The 18,717-nt window shown below is 47.4% G+C and overlaps 2 protein-coding genes across 4 annotated transcripts in view; one reads left to right on the forward strand and one right to left on the reverse strand.

The window, feature by feature from the left end:
- LOC139059149 (MAP7 domain-containing protein 1-like) overlaps positions 1 to 18,717 on the reverse strand; it is a 155,909-nt gene that overhangs the window by 87,665 nt on the left and 49,527 nt on the right. The window lies entirely within an intron of this gene.
- The window catches only part of LOC135895903 (uncharacterized), an 86,307-nt gene that overhangs the window by 38,336 nt on the left and 29,254 nt on the right, over positions 1 to 18,717 (forward strand). Inside the window, exons 2-3 of the mRNA XM_070537144.1 lie at positions 15,063 to 15,299; positions 17,294 to 17,333. Of these exons, the coding sequence (XP_070393245.1) occupies positions 15,063 to 15,299; positions 17,294 to 17,333 (277 nt within the window). The remainder of the gene's footprint in view (positions 1 to 15,062; positions 15,300 to 17,293; positions 17,334 to 18,717) is intronic.

Here is an 18,717-nt window from a genome sequence, read left to right on the forward strand (position 1 = left end):
CCTGCAAGGAGGATATATAAATTAACCTCCTTGGTTGCTGCTCCGGGAACAGGCGACTGTCCTAGTCCTCCGTAGGACGCTGCTTATTAAAGCTGATGGCAGGCGGCGACACAAGTTTATGCTTGCGCCGTCGAGGCAGTTGTTTGCATCTTCATGGGCGCAGGCAAATTGGCGTTTTCTTTCTTACAAAAAAAGGCACTTAACTGTGCCAAGTGTAAACTCGACGCTAAAATGCGATCGCTCTACAGAATTTGAGCAAGAACAGAGCAGCGGTTCGCACGTTTCTTGCACAGGGGTTTGCAGAACAGTGCACAAAGTTTGCACATTCCATTGTGGTCGCAATGATTGTAAAACAGAGCACAACGTTTTTAGATTCTAAATCTAAAACGTCAACATACCACCACAACCCATAGAAACCTTCGTACGAGGCAATACTCCTCTAAAGGGCACTGCTTCACAGAAGTGGTGCCTTTTCGGGCTTTTCGCCTCAGATTTTCGCTTCTAAAATTTTAGAGGGAAACGAAGGTTGGGAGGTTCACCTCCTATTCAGAGAAGTTGTAGGCATGCTTTTGTCTGATGAGCTTCCCTCAGAGTCTCTTGTTTATATGGAGGTGAAAATTCAAGAATTTCTCCGTTCATTCGTTATCCGCTACCCAGAAGGCCGCATCATCCCTAAATTACATTACCTTGTCCACTACCCCCGCATGATCTCTCTTTTCGGACCACTAAAACAAATCTGGCGTATGAGGTTCGAGGATAATCACCAGTACTTCAAGAATTCGGCATCAAAGATGAAAAACTTCAAAAACATATGTAAAACATTTGCAGAGCTTCACCAACTTTCGCAAAGCTATGAATTCCGTGAGATTGTCTTCAACCAACACCACACCATGTCAGGCCTGAAAGCTGTGCGAAGATCTGTTTTACATACGTGCATTGAGGAGCGTCTGCCTGCAGGTAACGCATGGCAGGCAAAGTCAGTCGCTATGCCGCAAATGGCATACCATGTGGGAGATGTGCTTTTAATGGCCAAGGGAGACGAAACTGACTTATGGGGTTTTACGTGCCAAAACCACTTTCCGATTATGAAGCAAGTTGAAGTGGAGGACTCCGGAAATTGCGACCACCTGGACTTTTTTAATGTGCACCTAAATCTAAGTACACGGGTGTTTTTGCATTTCGCCGCCATCAAAATGCGGCCGCCGTGGCCGGGATTCGATCCCGCGATCTCGTGCTCAGCAGCCCAACACCATAGCCACTGAGCAACCATGGCGGGTAAGGGAGATGACCCACAATTTGCACAGATTGCAGGTATTTTTGCGGTTCAGGATGAGGTTCTGTTCTTGTTAGACAAAATGTGACTTGTTGTATTCAGGAGACATCGATAAGCATTTAAGGTATCCAAACGCAATGTAGTCTGTGCGACGCAGCCAGGAGATGAGGTATTACCAGAGTTCCTAGATCTTTATCTGGCAGGGGAGGTGGCACCCAGATGTGAATTAGTGTTGTTTCATTAAAAATAGTAATATTTGCTTAGCTTCATGTCATGAACTCTACGTGGTGTACTTCGAAGTTTGTGCTCTGTTGACATTGTGTGTATATTCATGTTATATTTTTTTTCTTGTTTTTTTCATCCTGTGCATGGTCAATCAATATTCATGCATCCTTCCCCCCTAAGGTACCTTTATATGCAAAGTACATATTAATGTACAGTGTGTTGCATATATATACCAACCAGTGTTATCACTTTTCGAGTTTGGCGTTCTACCATCCTGCTTCTATTATTTCTTACTGTATAATTAAAAAACAATTTGGATTTCTTGCTATGTTGGTTATGCAGTAATTCAGCACTGCATGAAACGCATTTTACTTTTGGCGGCTATAGAGTTGAACTCAGGTAGTTAAATATTGCCGCGACGGACATCGTCTGCGTAGCTACATGCGCGTGGATCGAAGCGCGGCTTGGAACTCGGTTCAGGGAGTGGCTCAGGAGGTGCTAATGCTTGCCGAATTTCTTGGCGAACAACTTCTGCGACCGAAGCAACAGTAAACTCCTTCAGTGTCACAGTTTGCTTCGCAATCTCCTCGAGCACAATGTCTCTTATCAGTTGACGCAGCGAGGTCTCGTCTGTCACTGTGAGTACTGCGGCTCCTGCAAGCGCATCGTTAGTCAGGCGTTCGTATTGCCGACATCGCTGCTGGAGCGCCCACTCGATTGCTGTGGCTTCCTTAATGAATTCTTCCACAGTTGTAGGCGTGTTACGCACGAGACCAACGAATAGCTGTTCTTTGACGCCGCGCATGAGATGACTCAGCTTCTTCGAATCCGGCATGTTGGGATCCGCGCGGCGAAACAAACGAGACATGTCCTCGGCGAACATGGACACACTTTCATTGGGCTTCTGAATGCGCAACTCGAGAAGGCGTTGTGCATTATCTCGGCGATCAGAGCTTCCGAAGGTGTCAAGTAGCCGACGGCAAAATTCGTCCCACGTTGTCAAATGTGCCTCGCGGTTTTGGAACCACGTCCTTGCACTGCCTTCAAGAGCGAAGTACACATTGGAATGCTTCTGGTCCGGACGCCACTGATTGACCTTAGCTACGCGTTCATACTGCTCCAGCCAGTCTTCGGCGTCTTCGTACGTGTCACCGTGGAAGCTTGTGTGGACTAGATTGTTTTGGATAGTCACCTGTGTTGGACTTGCAATCGCCATTTCCTGAGTCGTTGAGGTCGCTGACCAAGTTCGCTGCAAGAGACCGAATTCCGGGCACAGACCTTGCAGGCGGCGGCTTGCGCGGTGCACAGGTGCCTCGACGGGTGGATGATGTCTTGAAGGGCTGGACGCAGGGCTACTCGCAGGAGTCGTCCCTATCATTAGGCGATGATGCGATACCCAGCACGTCCACCAGTGAAATGCCGCGATGCCATCTGGGCCCAACCACGCTGACGATACCCCGAGCGATGGCAATACCTTGATGGAACAGAAGTGCATTTAGTTGTTCGGCTACACCGTCCTTGTCAAACTGTTCTCCGCAACTTACGGAGACAAGACTGCATGATAGTGGTGGTATGCAGACGTCGTCGTCGGTGACACGTAACGATGTACGTCGGCGTTCTTCGTCTTGGCTCGGGTTCTTCGTCTTGGCAAGGTTACCTCGCCGACCCGTACGTTAACCACGGCGCCGTACTCCCGCAAGAAGTCCATTCCAAGGATGAGTGATCTGCAGCACTTTTTTAAAATCATAAATGTGGCGAAAAAAGCTGTATTTCCTATCTGGAGCTGTGCAGTACATTTCCCTGTAGGCACCATTATCTGGCCCCCGGCATTTCGAATATAAGGGCCCGTCCATTGCATTTTGACTTTCTTAAGCCGGTCTGGCAACTGCTCACTCATTATTGAAAAGTCTGCACCAGTATCAACTAAAGCTGTCACGTCGTGCCCATCAATTGTTAAGAGTAGGTCGGCACTTACAAATTCGTCGGCGTCCCGTTTCTCCGGGTTGCTCTGCTCGTTTCTCAGTAATAATGGGGGGTTTTTGGCGGTTCGACGACTTGCAACTTTCCCCCCGGAGGTCGCTGATTTCAGTTTCCCCGCCGTGGGCTTGGAGAGCGGCCTCGTACCACGTCGGCGAAACTGCGACGGTTCGGCGAAGAATAACGTAATGGAGACGGCGAGCGCGACCGCAGATTAGCTGAGCTGCCTTGTTCCCGGCTGACACTGTCGTCCAAGCGTGGATGTCTATCTGGAACCTGGCGCGGAGTGGCAGGTGACATTTCCTGGATGCCACCCTGGCGATGACGGCAAAAACGATAAATGTGCCCTGGTTCGCCACAGTGAAAACACAATGGTCGGCGATCAGCAGTGCGCCATACGTCGGTCCTGCGAAGCTGGGGTCGCCTGAAATGCTCCCTCTGTATCCAGGCAGCAATAGGTGGCCGCTGGTGGTACTGCTGTACCGGCATGGTAGAAAGCACAATATTATGCTGTTTTCTTTGGTATAGTCAATCAGTTATTTGATTGAGTGAACCAATGAATCCACATCCGTTGCAACCTATAACATCATATGTGCCTTTCACTGACTCTCTTCAAGCGGCATGGGAGTCCTCGATTTCATGCGTCATTCCTGACTTCCTTTTGTGACTACCGTTGGAAAAAAAGGTAGTCAGCGACTGAAAAAAAAGAGAGTCGTGGTAGTCGTGACCCTCTTTTGACTCTCTTTTTTTAAAGAGTGTACTGAGTGGCAAGCCCCTCGTCTGCTTATATGCCTTTCTGATCATTGTGTTGATTTTCTTGAGTTCCGTCGCGTTGAGTAGTGCGTATGGAATAGGGTAGGTTATTCGAGACACGACGAAGGCTTGGACAAGCCGAAGCGTGTCCGCCTGCCCTATGCCTCTTGTCTTGGTTGTTATTCGCCCGATCATGTGGGTAACTTGGGCTGTTGTATTCTTAAGCTTGTGAAATAATATTGTGTTGGTGCTATCCTACTGGAAAACCATTCCCATTACCTTTACGCTCTGAGACGGAACGATTGTGTTGTCCCTCCAGTTGTATGTTAATAGTGGGCGAGTCGGATATGTGCTTCTTTCGCGGTGAGACCAGGAGTAGCTCCGCCTTTTGTGGGGGAGCAGCTGAGGCCTCATGACAGCGTACTCGCTCACCACGTCTGCCGCTTCCTGCAAGCGGCTCTCCATTGCCCCGATGGGCCCTGTCGATGACCAGATGGTAATGTCGTCGGCATATTGGCCATGCCGGATCCCCGGGATGTTATCGAGGAGTGGCAGAAGGCCTATTAGGGCGATATTGAAAAGGAGAGGCGCGGCCCTCTGGTGTGCGCGCCCGCCCAGTAGAAGGGGTTTGTGGCTTGGTCCCCGAACTTTAGGATGGCTTTTCTATCTCAGAGGAAATCTCTGATATAGGAATACGTCCTGGCCCCACAGCCCAGCGTATTTAGCCTCTGTAAGATTGCTGTGTGTTTGACGTTATCGAACGCCCCTTTAAGATATAAAGCGAGGATAGCCGTGGGAGAGTTGCGTGTCGCTGGTACAATCACCTCCTCTTTCAGCTGAAGTAGGATGTGAGAGGTGTGGACGGAATCCTATCATCGCTGTTGGAAGTTTCCCCGAGTCCTCCAGGAATGGTTGTAGCCGGTTGAGAACGATGTGCTCAAGGACCTTTCCTGCGCACGAAGTGAGGGAGATCGGTCGCAGGTTCTCAATGGCTGGTGGCCTGTCTGGCTTCGGTATCAGACGAACCTCAGCTATTTTCCAGTCCTCGGGAAAGTTGCTTTCCCTCAATACTTCGTTAAGATGAGCAGTAAGCTCTAGCAGCGAGGGGCTGTCAAGATTGACAAGTGGCTTATTGATAATTTGGTCCATTCCCGGGACTGTGCGGCGACTCAAGCCCATTATCGCCGCTGTTCATGTAGATGAATGTCCGCAACTAGGAACTCGTTACGTGTGTCGGTGTAGGGTGGAAGAGGCTCCGATGGCTGTGTGGGGAAGTACTGGGCTTTGAGGGCCAAAAGGAGGTCCGCTTCGTTTCCTGGAAATTGGTGGATTACTCGGGCCGTATTGTGGTGGGATACCGTTTTGCTGCTGGCCAGGTTGATTAAATACCTCAATAACTTTCACGTCTTGTAAGTACTCAGTCTTCCTCTCAAGCTGTCGCAGAGGGATAGCCAATTTTCTCGGCATAGTGCGGTAGCGTATTCCGCAGCCTTTTGTGTGAGTAGTGCGATTCGCCTCTTGAGCTTGCGATTTAATCTTTGCCTTTCCCAACGCTTCAGCAAGCTACGTCGGGCTTCCCACATGTGGAGCAAGCGAGCGTCGATGCTCAGAATGGTGGTGGATGTTTTAAGCATTTTGGTGTGCGCCTTCACATCCTGGTGAAGCTGAGTGATCCAGTCCTTAATTGAATGAAGCTGTTGGCTGTGTTCGTTTGTAGCTCCTTCTTCACTTATCTCCCGCAGCTTGGTCCAATCCGTGAGGCGAGCAGTGCCTATCCTGGTTTTGTATTTGTATTCGAGCCCATGGAGAGTGGTGGCTAGCAGCGCGTGGTCGCTGGCTAGGTTCTCCTCCACATTGGTCCAGCAAGCTTGGGGATACTTCTGGTGAGGGTTAAGTCGGTGTTCATCTCTCTTTGAATACTTGTACCGAGCCTCATTCTATTCCTTGGATCGATGACGAGTGTGAGATCCATGTCCTCAATAACATTGTGAAGCAGGCTTCCCCTGGGGTTGGTGTACGTATAACTCCAGAGGGTGCGGGCTGCACTAAAATCGCCCACTGTTAGAAGCGGACGCTTGTCTGCTGCGTGCGTGGCTTGCTCTAAGACATGTTTAAGGAACGACGGCGCGCCTTTCGGCCGACAGTAGACGTTTAGAACAAACATGCGACCCTTCTTCTTTGTTGCATGTGGGATAATTTCAAGCAGAATGTCAAGCGGCTTGGATTGTTGGAGATGGTGTTGAACGGCCACTAGGTTCTTACTGACCAGGGTGTGAAGGCTGTCCGTTGTATCGGCGCCATACGTGAATCGGCACCATACGCGACGTATCCGGCTTGGCGGACGTGTGTGTTCGTTTCTTTCAGTGCAATGATATCAGGTGGTCTTGTTGATGTAGCAATGTATTGTATCAGTGATCCCTACTTCACCTTTAAAACTGGTGGTGGGATGCGCCACCAAGCTCTTATTAGTATTTTACTGAATGTCCTACCTATATTTAAAGAAAACCCAAATATTTTCTAGCAGGAAGCTTTCTGAACCACTAGTGGAAACTTTGTTTTTTACACCTGCGTTGATTGTCGTCTTCCTACTTTTTTGCCACCAAATTTCCAATAGTCTCTTAGTTTGCTTTACCCCTGCTGTCACTGAACGCAATGGTTTCAAGGAGGCCAGATGAGCCTAAACCTGCCGCTGGGCAGATATCTTCACACTCTAATAAAATAGGCTCCACCCAGGCACGTACCCAGGGGGGGGGGGCCCGGGGGGGGGGCCGGGCCCCCCCCCCCGAAATCAAGTGGCATACCCCCCCCCCCTCCACCCACGCCACCACTCCTCACACATTCCTAAAGCGCCACCAGATCAATGTTGAGACTTGACAGCTGTACATCGGTCCGCATTATGCTGCCTTTTTCACTCCTTTTAGATGGCGGTAGTTATCGCCATCTCTTGTATAGTGAAGGACAGTTTTTTCGTAGATTCTGCACCCGCGCGATTAACTCGAGATGCGTTCAGTTGTCACCATCTATTCAACCGTCACGCGCATAGCTGTTGCTTTTGTTACTTCAACCTTCTTTGTTAAGGCTGATCCTGGGACAAGGAGAGGGATGCGGCTGTTACTCAGCTGGTCTGTACTCTCATGGAACGAGTTGCGGCCGGAGAAAACGCCAATTGCGTTTAACTTATCCCTTTGCTTCATTTTAGAGCGCAGCTCTTTGGCGTCCGTTCCTGGGTTTCGCGTCGTCGTCGGCGTTGTCGTCGTCGGCGTTGTCGTCGTCGGCGTCGGCCTCGTAACCAGCTCGCCGACGAATCTGCTGCTCCGCCGCCGCGCATGCGCGCTGTCGGCTCTCCGGGCGAGGGAGGATGATGGAAGGGAGGAGGAGAGATTGTGGAGGAGGGCTGGCTACACAAATGGCTCTTTGGCGTCCGTTCCTGGGTTTCGCGTCGTCGTCTGCCTCGTAACCAGCTCGCCGACGAGTCTGCTCCGCCGCCGCGCATGCGCGCTGTCGGCTCTCCGGGCGAGGGAGGATGATGGAAGGGAGGAGGAGAGATTGTGGAGGAGGGCTGGCTACACAAATGGCTCTTTGGCGTCCGTTCCTGGGTTTCGCGTCGTCGTCGGCGTTATCGTCGGCCTCGTAACCAGCTCCGCCCCCCTTTCATCCCCCCAGCGCTAGCAGCGACCGACTGATACCGCTTTCGTGAGTCCGCTACCGCACTCACGAAAGACGTCGTGCACTTCCTGCAACTCGCATTAACCGTCCATCGATCCACACCGATGTTAGTAGTGGGGGACTTTAATGTTGACATAAAGACAAACAGCAATTTCCTAACACTTATGCGGGAGAACATCCCGTTCCTCTCGCTCGTAACGCGTCCCACGGCTGTGACAACCTCGCGAGGCACTTGCATAGATCTCGTCTTTGAGAATCAAGCATTGGTGTACCAAGTCGAACATATATCAGTCTATTTCTCCGACCACAAAGCTTCCTTCATGACTGTCAAGAACTGTTAGTGGAGTCTTTGTTAAAGGAATACGTGTGAAAAATAAAAAAAAAATTCTGTGATAGCGCATACATGTGTTGCTCGATTTCTTTGCCTCAATCTATCGAAAAGGTGAAACAGCTTATTTTTTTTAACGTAACACAAAGACATGCGCATGCTTGTTGTTATCTTGTCCAAGAAATAAAATATGATGACCTAATAAACAACCCATTTTAGAGCGCAGCTCTTTGGCGTCCGTTCCTGGGTTTCGCGTCGTCGTCGTCGTCGGCGTTGGCGTTGTCGTCGTCGGCGTCGGCCTCGTAACCAGCTCGCCGACGAATCTGCTGCTCCGCCGCCGCGCATGCGCGCTGTCGGCTCTCCGGGCGAGGGAGGATGATGGAAGGGAGGAGGAGAGACTGTGGAGGAGGGCTGGCTACACAAATGGCTCTTTGGAGTCCGTTCCTGGGTTTCGCGTCGTCGTCGGCGTCGTCGTCGGCGTTGTCGTCGGCCTCGTAACCAGCTCGCCGACGAATCTGCTCCGCCGCCGCGCGTGCGCGCTGTCGGCTCTCCGGGCGAGGGAGGATGATGGAAGGGAGGAGGAGAGACTGTGGAGGAGGGCTGGCTACACAAATGGCTCTTTGGCGTCCGTTCCTGGGTTTCGCGTCGTCGTCGGCGTTATCGTCGGCCTCGTAACCAGCTCCGCCCCCCTTTCATCCCCCCAGCGCTAGCAGCGACCGACTGATACCGCTTTCGTGAGTCCGCTACCGCACTCACGAAAGACGTCGTGCACTTCCTGCAGCTCGCATTAACCGTCCATCGATCCACACCGATGTTAGTAGTGGGGGACTTTAATGTTGACATAAAGACAAACAGCAATTTCCTAACACTTATGCGGGAGAACATCCCGTTCCTCTCGCTCGTAACGCGTCCCACGGCTGTGATAACCTCGCGAGGCACTTGTATAGATCTCGTCTTTGAGAATCAAGCATTGGTGTACCAAGTCGAACATATATCAGTCTATTTCTCCGACCACAAAGCTTCCTTCATGACTGTCAAGAACTGTTAGTGGAGTCTTTGTTAAAGGAATACGTGTGAAAAATAAAAAAAAATCTGTGATAGCGCATACATGTGTTGCTCGATTTCTTTGCCTCAATCTATCGAAAAGGTGAAACAGCTTATTTGCTGCGCTCAAATTTCGCATTAGGAAGTAACGTAATCGTCGGTAATTTTTTTTCCTTGAGTTACGGCTCGCCGCGACGCTGGTAGATGCCCGGAACCATATACACGTGATATGGGTTAGATAAGGTGGGAAATGAAATAATGTGAAAGAGCGTACATCATGGAACCCTGCAATAACCCTTAGGGCACATTCACACCGGCGACGTGACGAGGTCGCGCGACCGTTTGCGGCTCGCAATCAAAAAGCGACCGAAGGCGACTGATGTTCACACCGGCAAGCCCGGCTGAGCGCGACCCGCAAGTCGCAATCCCGGAAATTATCGTTCTCAGCGAGAACTCTCGGAATCTACGCGGAATTTGAATGCGACGCCGGAGGAGGCCGGATGTAGACACACGAAAGATCACTTCCGGTGCGCCGCTGATTGGTTTATCAGTTTTGCGACCACGGAAAAGCGACTCGCCCAAAACGGTCGCTTTTCGAGAAAGGCGACCGTTTGCGGCCATTTGCGACTGGTCGCAAAGCGGCCAACTTGGTCGCGCGACCTCCTCAAGTCGCCGGTGTGAATGTTCCCTTAGACCCATAAGCAAGATGACTGTCGCCCGTTACCTCGTCTGTTTTTCCCTAACTGTATAGCACTTTTCGTGCAAAATTGGCAACTGGAAACAAAAATCGCAAGGAGTTGAGAAATTAAGCGATCTACTAGGGGAGAAACCAAGGCAACAACCAAACTGCAAGCAAAAGCGAATAATAAAAAAGTTAACCGTTGTTTATGAGAATATTTATGGATCAACATCTTTTTATTTAAAAAGGAAGTAGAGAAAACGCCGCCGGAAGTGGAGAACAATAACTTGTTTTGAATGACGCTTCTACAGTTATCGGTCGAACCGCCTCATGTAGCCACTTCTCTGCTGTGCTTATGTGGGTGTTTTTCTAACCTTTCGCAGTGAGCGCAGTACGTCTAGAATCGCAGAGTCCTGCGCTCTACGCGGTTGTATGGGACTGGCGGCCGCACAGCGTTACGCAATTCGCGGAACTGACAAAATTGATCAACAAGGCGAAAATAACTTATATTCGAAACTATAACATGAGAAAGACTGAAGAAGCCGCAAAAGATGAACGCAGCCTGAAATCAGTAAAAAAGAAACCTGGCATAGGACAAACCATGATGTATGCACTAAAAGATAAGAAGGATAATATCATTAGCAATCTCGATGATATAGTAAAAGCAGCGGAAAAATTCTAAGCTGACCTGTATACAGTACCCAGAGGAGTCACGATAGTTCACTTAGAAACAGTAATGAACAGGATACAGAAACTCTCCTATCGCTAGCGATGAGGTCAGAAGGGCCCTGCAAGACATGAAACGATGAAGAGCGGGAGGATAAGGTGGAATAGCAGTCGATTTAATCAAAGATGGAGGAGACATAATGCTTGGAAAACTGGCGGCTCTTTATACGAAGTGTCTATCGACTGCAAGGGTCCCAGGAAACTGGAAGAATGCAGACATTATACTAACCCACAAAAAAAGGAGACGTTAAAGAATTGAACAATTATGGGACCATTAGCTTGCTCCCAGTATTATATAAAATATTTACCAAAATAATCTCCAATAGAATAAGGTTAACACTGGATTTCGTCAACCAAGGGAACAGGCTGGCTTCAGGAAGAGATACCTTACAATGGATCACATCCATGTCATCAATAAGGTTATCGCGAAATCTGCAGAATACAATAAGCCTCTCTATGTGGCTTATATATAGATTACGAAAAAGGCATTTGATTTAGTAGAGATACCAGCAATCGTAGAGGCACTACGTAATCAAGGAGTACAGGACGCTTACGTAAAAAGCTTGGAAAATATTGCTACATGCGTGAGGTATTTGTTTGAACGAGGCGCGTAGGCGCCATCACTCCAGAAAAGAGGAGGAAGAACGAACTAGGCTCGCGCTGTGAATCTAACCGGTCAGCGCATCAACCGTTGTTTTAAATATAATCTGTAAATAGTTTCTTGTCTTACTGACTCGTCTTTCGCGTTAGAATATGTACAGAGGTTCTACAGCTGCTTTAATTCTACACAAGAAAAGCAGGGAGATACCTGGAGAGAAAGGGGTCAGACAGGGAGACACAATTTCTCCAAAGCTATTTTCTGCGTGCTTAGAAGAATTCAAGCTATTAAACTGGGAAGGCTTAGGAGTAAAGATCGACGGCAAATAACTCAGTAACCTTCGGTTTGCCGATGACATTGTTCTATTCAAAAACAATGCAGACGAGTTGCAACAAATCATTGGAGACCTTAACAGAGAGAGTGTAAGAGTGGGGTTGAATATTATTATGCAGAAGATGAAGATAATGATTATTAACCGGGCAAAGGAACTAGAGATCAGGATGGCCAGTCGGCCACTAGAGACTGTGAAGGAGTACGTTTACCTAGGTCAATTAATCAGAGGGAGCCCTGATCATGAGAAGGAAATTCACAGAAGAATAAAAATAGGTTGGATCGCATACGGCAGACATTGCCAGCTCCTGACTGGAAGCTTACCATTATTATTGAAAAGTAAGGTGTGGAATCAGTGCATTTTGCCAGTGAAATATGTCCAGTGCCAATGCATTTGCCAGTGCATTTCGCAGTGCATTTTGCCAGTGCATATGGGGCAGAGACTTGAAAGCAAGTTAAGGACCACGCAAGAAGCGATCGAACGAAGACTGCTAGGCATAACGTTAAGATAGAACGAGAGTGGTTTGGATCAGAGAGCGAACGGGTATAGACGATATTCTAATTGACATCAAGAGGAAAAAATGTACCTGGACAGGTCATGTAATCCGCCGGTTAGATAACCGTTGCACCATTAGGTTTACAGAATGGGTACCAAGAGAAGGGAAACGCAATCGAGGACGACAAAACACTAGGTGGAGCGATGAAATGAGGAAATTCGCGGGCGCCAGTTGGAATCGATTGGCGCAGGACAGGAGTTTCCCGTTTCCCTAGCATTACCGCAGCAAGCAACTCTTCTTCTTGCTTGTACCTCGCTTTATAAGTACGCGTTCTAAGGTATTCTGATCTCACATGAAAAGTAAAGAGCTTTCCTTTGAGTTAACACAAACTGTTTCTTTCCTCTTAGGTAGTTACTCATAGGAGATTTCTTTTCCATTGCCGCCACTCATGAAATGATCTCGACCTCTCTGACTTTGCGTTTGACCTTCTTTGTTGCCATGCTACTTAAATATATCGGTCGCATACTTGCTGATAAGCTTCCTAGTTCTTTTCTTCCACTGTGAGTCAAAGTCTTTCCTGTACAAATATCGGAACACTCTAGCAACCCATTTACTTTCTTCTATATTCTACAGTCGTTCTTCAAGATCAATTTTACTCTGAGCTTCCCTCACTTCAAAACGTGTCCATCCCATATCCCCTTGTACAGCTTCATTTGTAGTTTTCCCGTGAGCGCCCAATACGAGGCGTCCCACTGACCTTTGTTGCCATCGACTCCTGATTGTATCCCGTACTTCATGCAAACAACCGTATTTCCAAGTGTAAGCCTTGGAACTATTACACCTTTCCACATACCCCGCAGCAGCTCAGACCTATTGTATCCCCATAGCGCTCTGTGCTTCATTATGGCCGCCTTTCTCTCCCCTTTTGCTCTTACTGTTTTAGAGTGCAGCTCTTAGGTGCCCGTTCCTGCGGCCAACGTCGGCGTTGTGCCTCGGCGTAACCAAGCGAACAGCGAAGGATGAAAGCGAAAGCAGAGCGCAGCAGGGGATGAGGGACGCGAAGAGCAAAGCGGATAGAACGGTCCAGTGGAACCATAGGGTGCAAAGCGGAGGAGGAGGGTATCGCGAAATTGTGACAAGAGAACCATAGTGCGGTGATGATGGCCACGATATGGTGCCAGAGTAGCGCACGTCATACACATGGAATCAAAGCGCTGCGTGAGCGGAGGTCTGTCTGCGGCGACTGCTATGAATCGCGCCCACGCGTCACTCACGCGCTGGCTCTCGGACCTCCAGATTAGCAAGGCAGTCGCGCCACACTTCTCGCCGTTTGCAACGTGCCACACGAGTCTGCGCCAGCCAATATATCGTGAAATAAAAACACGTATAAAAGGTTCGCTCAAATTTCGCATTAGTAAGTATCGTAATTGTCGGTGAATTTTTTTCCCCGTGTTTCCTTACTTATATATCTATTTTCTTCGTTTATTCATCAACCGATGTGTTTGTGTCCTTTCACCAGCGGTATCTCCTGGCTCTGTATTGCCACTGTCTGATCACTGTTTTCATTGAATACCATAAGACCTGATTTTGAACGCTAAATTTCGATCCTAACTTCTGACCTTACTGTGCACAGATATTAGCCAGAAATTGTATATCCCTTTGCTTGTAAGCGAGCAACACAATGTCGCCCGCATAAAACAAACCTGGAGGCTGCTGCTTTACTATTGCTCCCACCTGTTCTTTTAAAGATTAAACGTGATATAGCTTTCCTCTACCGCCCTTTCCGTCCTTACAATGTACATAATAAACAGCAGTGGTGACGGATGCCACCCCTGTCTCAGTCCCTTGCAGAGATCAACTTTCTCCTCGCTCCTCATCCCCTCCCAGTCAACGCAAACTGTGTCTTCTAGGTAAATCTTCCTGAAAAGCTGCGTACAGTCGTTGACTAAGCCTTGCCCTTACAGCGTATCCCACAATATGTTGTGGTGTACGTTGTCATACGCTCTGGTAAAGTCTAAAAAGCCACATATTCCGCTCCCTTTTCTTCTCTGGATATTTCAATACACTGAATAAGTACAAATAGGTTATCATCCATACGCCTAGCAATTCTGAAGCCATTCTGAAGTTCTCTCAATGTAGCATTATTCTCTGGCCATGCTTGTATAGTTTAATTTATTGGCCTGCATTGCTAACCTGTATATATCTGACGTAATGGTTAATGGTGTATATGAGTAATACACCCCAGCTTTATACTTACGCGGATGCGCAGAGGCTAACGCCATCTGGCGGTGCTGCAAGGAACCGAGCGGAGCACGCGGCGCACGCCGCTCTGTGATTGGTAGAAACGCGGCGCGCGGCGCGCTATTATGAGTACAAAATTCTCGCTCATGCTCAACGCACGGTCAACACCGACGATGCCGTGCTTTCTTCGTGACGGGGCCCTTAAAGCTTTCGCTTTAAAACATTTGTCAACTGAAGGACCTGCATTGCAATTGAAGTGAAGCAGGTGACGCTTCAGCTCCGTTGAAGCAGACGGCGCGCAGGGTGCTCTCACTATCTCCGAGTGATATGTCCGTCATCTGCGATGTGATCGCAATAAATGAGATACACGTGTCAGCATTCAGAGGCGACAACACGGCTGCAGCGCATTCGGAACCAGCCATCGCAGGCGACTGACAACCGTGGGCGCGTTGTGGCCCGCTGCCAACCGCGCTGTTTCCGCAGTCCTCTCACCATCATCATAACAAAACCACAGCGGCCGCCTGTGCGTGTGGGAAACGACTTGCGACAATACCCTTCTGTCCCCGCCCTTACTCCCCCTTTAAATATTAGTCCTCCTACTTCCCCCGAAAAAAAATTCTATGCCACTGATTGTATCTTCAGGTTCGAATTCTTGAGTGCAGCTAGTGATTTTCGATATTGTTCATTATCAAGTGGTACATCTGGTTCTACCTGCTACTTTCCAGCTGCCGCTAATGACCTTGACAATGGGACGAAACCGTGGACTGTTGAAGACCTTATAGGTCTAGTGCGGGTCGTCATCCCGGACATCACTGAAGACGTGCTCATGTCTCTGCTGGTATACATCAAATCAGCGGGCGTCACCAGTGAAGCGGACATCGACAAGGTAGAGGCTAGCAAGGTTTCGGCGATTGTTGGTGCCGATAATGCAATTGCACTGCTGGACTGCTTTAAGAAGGAAGGTAAGTGGGCAATGCGTGCTATAGCTGAAATATTTTTTTTTATGAACTCCGTAAATAAAAACTCAAGAGGTGGAGGAGGGGGAGGTCAACCCAGGCCACGTGTTTCACCGGTGGCGTTGAACTTGCCATTCTCTTGCTCGCGGTTCCCTGCGATTGCCCTATTGAAGTGCTCGTGAGACGTACAGAGCTTGTAATTGCAGAAATGCTTAAGTCATTTGAATGGAATTTGCTGCATTTGTTACAGAAAGCAGAATTTTAAATATATTTGCAACCAAACGTGTAATTCATGGCCGGATCGTTATTGCAAGAATTCCCAAAACTCGGGAAAACTTCAGTATACTCAAACACAAAGTTTACAAATTCATTCCTGCGCCTCAAAATCAGATTACAGTTCAGTGAGCTGCATCCGATAAAGCATATCTGGAGTGGCTAAATGTGAAATATGGGTTTGCAGCTTGAATGAAATTGTTACATTGTTTACGATAGTGAATTTTGTCAGCCATCTTTCGCGGCACTACGATTTTATATAAAATATAAAAGTGTATAAAATAAAAGGCATGAATGCCCAATTGAACTCCGCTGAGCGGTCCTTCGAGTTATGAACTCTTCGCGGCCAAGCGAGCGCGTTAAACGCCTGGCGTGTTTTGATTTGGCCTTGCCGAGGCACAGTTCGAATGCAGGAGAGAGCTTGCGCCACAGAAGCATTTCACCAAAAGCACCAGCGCTTTCTCATTCCCACACGTGAGCAGTCTTAGGTGTCTCTGCCGAATTTTTGTGTTCTAGTGATGGCTTGTTTTATTCATTTTACTACAGACAGCAGTTACGAGCTAAACGGGCTGATTTTATTAATTCATTCCTTGCAAGACAGGCAAAAAAGACAAACCTAAATGTGAGACAAAATATAAACAATGAGTTAGTTTAAACTGATAAGGTAATCCTTAAAACTCCTTTTCTCTTATTTTCGTAACAGCGGATTGTTTAGAGAAAGAAAAAAATGACGGCCAATGTTTTCATCCCGCCATAATCCTATCGCCAATGCGTGTGCGTGACGTCACGGAGTTCAATGTAGTTCTGCATATGCATTTGGCATTGGTGGCTTATATATGCGTTGTTCAATTCTTAAGTCTTTTAGAACACAATGTAGTCCGCTTATACAGACAAATAACTACGCCCTGCCATACACCGTGAAATTCTAGAAAGTCACAGCGACCTGGCACGGCAATTTTATTGGCTTACAAATCCTATTATCGGGGTAAGAGGGCTTTTTCTATTGTACGGAGGGGTACATTACTAATACAAGTGAAATTATTTTTCTCTTTAGTTTCTCTTTAACAAAGCAGTTAGATGCACGACACCTGAAAACACAAAAAGATATACTGATCCCGGTGCCAGCACCATGGCAAAAAGTTGTATATTGGCACGTTAGACAGCCGTCACGTAAGATGTTCCAGATGATATAAATACATCGCAATGCATTGTGGAGTGTGTGTGTCTTTGTAAGGAGGGGGGGAGCTTATTTTTTATTTTATTTTATTTACATTACCCCTAAGGGCCCTCACATGAGGGTATTACATAGGGGGGGGGGGGTACAAACATGACATATACACAAGAAATAAAACTACATAAAATAAACATACACACAAGGAACATAAAATAAATAGATATGAACAAGGGGTAAATGCACTCAGTCATGAAAACACAAGAACAATTTACCTAATACGTTAATATGTGCATATAGGCATAAGTAATATCTAATCTGCTACCACTAACCGTTTCCTTGCAACAAAGTTTGGAAAGATGGTAGGTTAACTTCAGTAGCTATGCGTGATGGTAGGTTATTCCATTCTATTATTGTGCGGGGAATAAATGATTTTGCGCAGAGCGACGAGCGGCACATTATGCGTTTTACTTTGTTAACTGCGGTTTGTTGTTCACAGAGTTCAAAGAATGAAAGGGTGATTGGAATGTGTATTTTCTTGCTTTCCCGTTACCAGCCTTGATCAGAAAGAACCCACCGTGCCATGCGGTCACGAGGTGAGAGATTTGCTCTTTACTAGTGTTGTGTATGCAGGTCACGTGCATGCGAGCCATTGTGAATTTATGACCGAAAGTTTCGATCTAGAGTTTTATAGTGCTATATATTTGGAAGACACCTCGAGAATGCTTCGAATCAAGACCGCGTCTGCGGTGCCGAACGTACTCGAGAAACATGCTCTAAAACACCACTGATGAAACGCAGTACCGGGTGCATATCTCTTCGTTGCAAGCGCAGTGACTGGTAAAACAAGACACCAGCTGGAAATAATTAACATAATATTGTCAGCTGACATCTTTGGTTAATTTCGAAAAGCACTTCCATTGAACGCCTGCCTAATCCTGAAAGCGCAGCCTCGTAGTTGTCAACACAGGTCTTAATGACAGCAAATAATTGAGAATGCACTGAGTAGCAACCATTAATTCGAGTTCTACGGCGCCTGTCAAATAAGTTTTTCGTACAAGACGTGACCGTGCGATAAATTGTGATTAGCTTGCCCATCACATACCCATCGCAAATACATTTCAGCTCATTTGTATGTTCCTGTCCTCGTGGAGTCTATAGACAATCACATTTTGCTGGTTTTCTTGTAGGAGGAAATAATAGGTTAACCGTGTAAAACCAACTGTTAGGGGTGTGCTGAAATTCGAATAAAAACCGAATAGTATTTTTGATTCGTATTTTTTGTGTAGAATTCACTATTGGAAGCGGTGGAATATTTGTTTCATTCGAATAATGCAAAACAGAACATTACGTGCAGTTCTCAGGACGTCTGATGTAAGTGTACACTCGTCTGCATGATTCTGGTGCACGGTTGTTGCACAGTTCTGCTATCCCGTTTCTGAAAAAACACATTTAAGAGTTCGGATAACATTTTAGCGCCAGCGGACAAGAATATAAGGGCGACGTAGATAACACGATGCGCTAACATTGACATAATATTCCTGGGAAGATTCAATGCCTGTTTATTTACTGCATTCCGAGTGTCACTCCGTAGGATACCTCTTCGGCAACCCTGCTGCAGACAAACGTCCAGACTAAGGCTTATATAAATTTTGTTATCACATATTTTGTGGAATTGCCTAGACAGAACTTGGCAATACTCCTTTTAAGCAGTTTTGAATGGGCGGAATTCTAAGGTAACAAGAGCTTATTCGTACTAGGCTTATACGTCCAATGTGTGTGTTGGTCTGGCAGCTCAAGCTAGATGTCTAGGAACTGAAGCACTGGTAACCGTGAATTGCACTTAATTAGGGGATCTGTAAAAGCCGCACTTTCACCCGAAAGACGAAGCATCGACTGCGATAGCAAATCAGTAGACAGCTATACGAAGTAAAGAAATAATTTTGCCTGCTGTATAAACTGGTAAACATTCGCTTACTA

This window comes from Dermacentor albipictus, chromosome 4 (assembly GCF_038994185.2).
Source record: "Dermacentor albipictus isolate Rhodes 1998 colony chromosome 4, USDA_Dalb.pri_finalv2, whole genome shotgun sequence".
Lineage (NCBI taxonomy): Eukaryota > Metazoa > Arthropoda > Arachnida > Ixodida > Ixodidae > Dermacentor > Dermacentor albipictus.